At 49.5% G+C, this 3,877-nt stretch overlaps 1 protein-coding gene across 1 annotated transcript in view; it reads right to left on the reverse strand.

Moving 5' to 3' along the window:
• LOC102843481 (zinc finger protein 845-like) overlaps window positions 1-3,877 on the reverse strand; it is a 578,666-nt gene that overhangs the window by 570,041 nt on the left and 4,748 nt on the right. Inside the window, exons 2-3 of the mRNA XM_006897382.1 lie at window positions 1,421-1,547; window positions 200-331 (exon numbers count right to left, since the gene is read on the reverse strand). Of these exons, the coding sequence (XP_006897444.1) occupies window positions 200-331; window positions 1,421-1,547 (259 nt within the window). The remainder of the gene's footprint in view (window positions 1-199; window positions 332-1,420; window positions 1,548-3,877) is intronic.

The following is a 3,877-nucleotide window of genomic DNA, read 5'->3' on the forward strand; positions in this document are numbered from 1 at the left end:
GACCCCAAATAATCACCTTTGATCATAAAGAATCATGCATGAGACCATAGGGTCTACATTTACCCGGAGCACGAAGTGTGTAAATCCTTCAACAAGAGCCTAGCTTCCTCCAAAAGAATCAGCATCACATTTCTTTTATAAAAATACAAGTTATAAAGCAATGCATCTTTTTCATTCACTCCAACAGCTATGCGCTTACCTTCCTTGCATTCTGTTACGACCCACCTGCGTGGGTCCTCTGCGCCTCTCTCTCTCTCACTACCCGCCACAGTCCAGGCCTCTGACCCTTGCTCCAAAAGGGAGATTATATTCAACTCGGAAACTGAGATTCCTGCTTAATTTGAAAAAAAATAAAGAAAAGACAGAAAGAAAAGGGACATAATGTGCTATTATTGCTTTTCCAGATCAAGTTCCAAGTTATCCGTCCACAGAGCGGACACAATTTCTCACATGGGTCAAGGGAGAGATGGCCAAACTCCATCCGCTGAGCGCATTCTCCGGAGAGCTTAGGGAACAGTGAAAGTACACACACTGCTCCCGTACTGACTAGGTTCCAAAAACAGGGGTGCTTTGCAAATCAGCGTCATCCAAGAATGGAGAGCCCACTCTGTATTCTGTCACCAGTGTCCTCTTAACAACCCTTGGTGATAACCACCTACGGCGTGACCCCACATATCTTGGGGTACATACGGCAGTGAACTCTCTCTCTCTCACCACTGGACAGCCTGTGGTGTGGTGGTGATTACTGGGGGCTGCCTGGCAAGCACTGCCTCCTGCCCTGGGCAGGCAGCACGCCTGTCCCCCATCAACCCCAGCCCACAGCCCCATGCAGCCCTCACCCATCTTCTTCCCACCTCCTCCCTAGTATCTTCAGGCACCTTCCCGCCTGCTGACCACCTACGGCCTCACACTGTCCGCCGTCCTCCTCAGCTAGACTGAGACCTCACAAACAGGAGGACGCACACTGCGGCTGCTGGACACCACCCCACAAATGGCCCGGTCACTGCCAGGGCCTCCGGGGTGGTCCGTGGAAGGTGCCCCAGGCTGCTGCTCTACCTGGGGCCCAGCTCACTGAAGGTGTCACCTGAGAATTTTTTCAGAGTTTGTACAAATACAAATGGCAGATAATGAGGTGGCCGAGAGGTGAGGAGTACACGTATCATATGCAAGAATTACTGGACCAAAGTTCTAGGGGTTTAAATGGAGAATTTGACACAGTGAGAGGGCCTCACTGGGCGTTCTCCTCACTCAAGGTCTGACACCAAGTGCCCTAAGGTGAGGTGGGAAGGCCACCTTCCATTCCTGACTCCCCCTCAGCTGCTGCCGTGAGAGCAGAGATCTCAAACGGCAGCAGAGAGGCCAGCAGCTTCCAAGAGACCCACGAGGGGGACCGCGACTTCTGGAGAGGTGCTCTACTCACCCAGGGAGGTCAGGTTCCGGTAGTTCTCCAGCATCACGTCCCTGTACAGAGCCCGCTGGGCAGGGACCAGGCAGTCCCACTCCTCCTGAGAGAACTCGATGGCCACGTCCCTGAAGGTCAGCAGGTCCTGCAAGGAAAAACACATCCCATCAGGAAGAGACGGAGAGAGCTGCTGTTTTCACACGGAATGAGAGGAGGAAAGGGGGTTAGGAATAAATCTGACGGCAGCGTTCTCACAGAACCCTGTGATGCGTGAGAGAAGATTGAGCAAGGTTTTGTGTCTCTGATCGTTTTCCCTAAGAAAATACAACATCCTTTTAAACCACTGTTGACCTCACTTCTACGGACAATAAAAGAAATCTATCAATGTTGGCCACAGAGGACAAGGGGCCGTCCTACAGGAGCACGCCAGATAATTTAATCTGGACAACGGATACTCAACTTCTCAGACTGAGCTAGAGTGGAAGCTTGGTCTTTAGACGCCACCAAATCCACAGCACTTTTATAGACAGACAAGAATAAAAAAATTATTACAAATGAGGGAGCTCTGGTGGCCTAGTGGCAAGAAGCTGCACTGTAAATCCCAGAGGTACGTGGTTTGAATCCACCAGATGCTCTGCTGGAGAAGGAGGGGCAATCTCCTCCTGTACCAGTCAGACCTGATTTGACGGTACACACACATGAAATAATAAATTTTTTTTTAAAACAAACACAAACTGTTACAAATGGTAGCAATAGCAAAGGCTAGAAATTTGTGAAGTTGCTGTTGGTGGTGGTGGTGTTGTTGTTAGGTGCCATTGAGTTGGCTATGACTCCCAGTGACCCTCTGAACAACAGATCTGAAGCCTGACCTGTCGTGCCCTGTTCTCACCAACTCCGATGTGTCCGAGCTCACTGTTACGGGCACTGGGACAGTCCATCTCGAGGGCCTTCCACTCCTCCTCTGACCTGTCCCGGCAGGACGTCCAGGTCCTCCTGACAACATGCCCCAAGCTTGTGAGATGACGTTTCACCACATGTGCAAACTCTGGTGAGTAGACCCCCCCCCCCGGGTCACAGTGATGCTGAGGACAGAGCGGGCCCTCCGTTCCTGGAGAGCGCCGATTTTGCACAGCGCCTTGGTCTTTGGAACCTAGTTAGTTAGTAAGAAGTGTCTGCACTTGATGCAAAGTCGGTGGTTCAAATCCACTAGCCTCTCCACAGGCGATTTAACAACAATCTGGCACCGTAAAGACTGTTGTTGTTGTTGTAGTTGTTGTTGCTGTGTGCCGTCGAGGTGGCACCAACTCATAGCCAGGTTTTCAGAGAGAGTTAATCACACGGGAGGAGAATGCGCATTCTTCTCTGGTAGTGGGGCTGGTGGATTTGAACCACGTGCCTTCAGGATTGCAGTGCAGCTTACCACTGGGCCACCAGAGTTCCCACCCAGATTGTGGCCTGGGAAAGCTGACAGGGCAGTTCTACTCTGTCCTACAGAGTTGTTATGTGATGGAACCAACTAGCCAGGAACAAGGAGTGTGTCTGTGTCTTTCTCCATGGCCTGTGGCACAATGGTGAACCACTCAGCTGCTACTTAAAAGGTCAGCAGTTTGAATCCACCCCCCATTCTATAGGAGAGAAGCCCGGTATACCATCTGCACAGTTCTCCTCTTGCCACGCTGGGTCACTAGGCGTAGGATGTGATGTAATAGAGCCCAGCAAGCCTTATTCTGAAAGCTTGACATGAATGAACACGCCCAGCAACAAAACAGCCTGTTAAACAGGTCTGTTCCCAACTTACAGAAATTCACAAAGGCTCCAAAAACGCGCCTCAGGTCAACGAGCGGACCCACGGCAGGGCCGGCACCTGAACACAGTGGTCAGGCTTTCATAGTCAACCTAAAGAATCAGTCAGTCGGGGAGCTCTGGTGGCCTAGTGGCAAGAAGCTGCACTGCCATCCCAGAGGCACGTGGTTCAAATCCACCAGATGCTCTGCTGGAGAAGGAAGGACAATCTCCTGCTGCACCAGTCAGATCTGATTTGACAGTACATACACACACACACACACACACACACACACACACACACACACCCACAAACAAACCACACAAATCAGTCAAATAACAGACACAGCAATGAAAGGATGTTGAAAGAAGGACTCAAAACAGAAGAGCTGAAGCCAGCTGCGGGTATAAGAGCTGGACCACAGTGTTTAAACACTACACTTAGACGCAAGCACCTCAAACATGTTACTCTGAGTAGTATTAACTCATTAACTTTAGATTGGGGGGAAAAATAGAATAACAACAAGAAATATTATCAAGGGTTCAAATATACAACTTATTTAACAACTCAGTATAGTATAGTATAGTCTAGTACAGTCTAGTCTAGCATATTCTAGCATATTCCAGTATAATCCAGTGTAATCTAGTGTAATGTAGTATTATATAGCAGTAATTAGCATATAGCAGTAATTA

The sequence above is a fragment of the Elephantulus edwardii genome, unplaced genomic scaffold (genome assembly GCF_000299155.1).
Source record: "Elephantulus edwardii isolate Elephantulus edwardi_28Jun2011 unplaced genomic scaffold, EleEdw1.0 scaffold00208, whole genome shotgun sequence".
In the NCBI taxonomy this organism is placed as follows: Eukaryota; Metazoa; Chordata; class Mammalia; order Macroscelidea; family Macroscelididae; genus Elephantulus; species Elephantulus edwardii.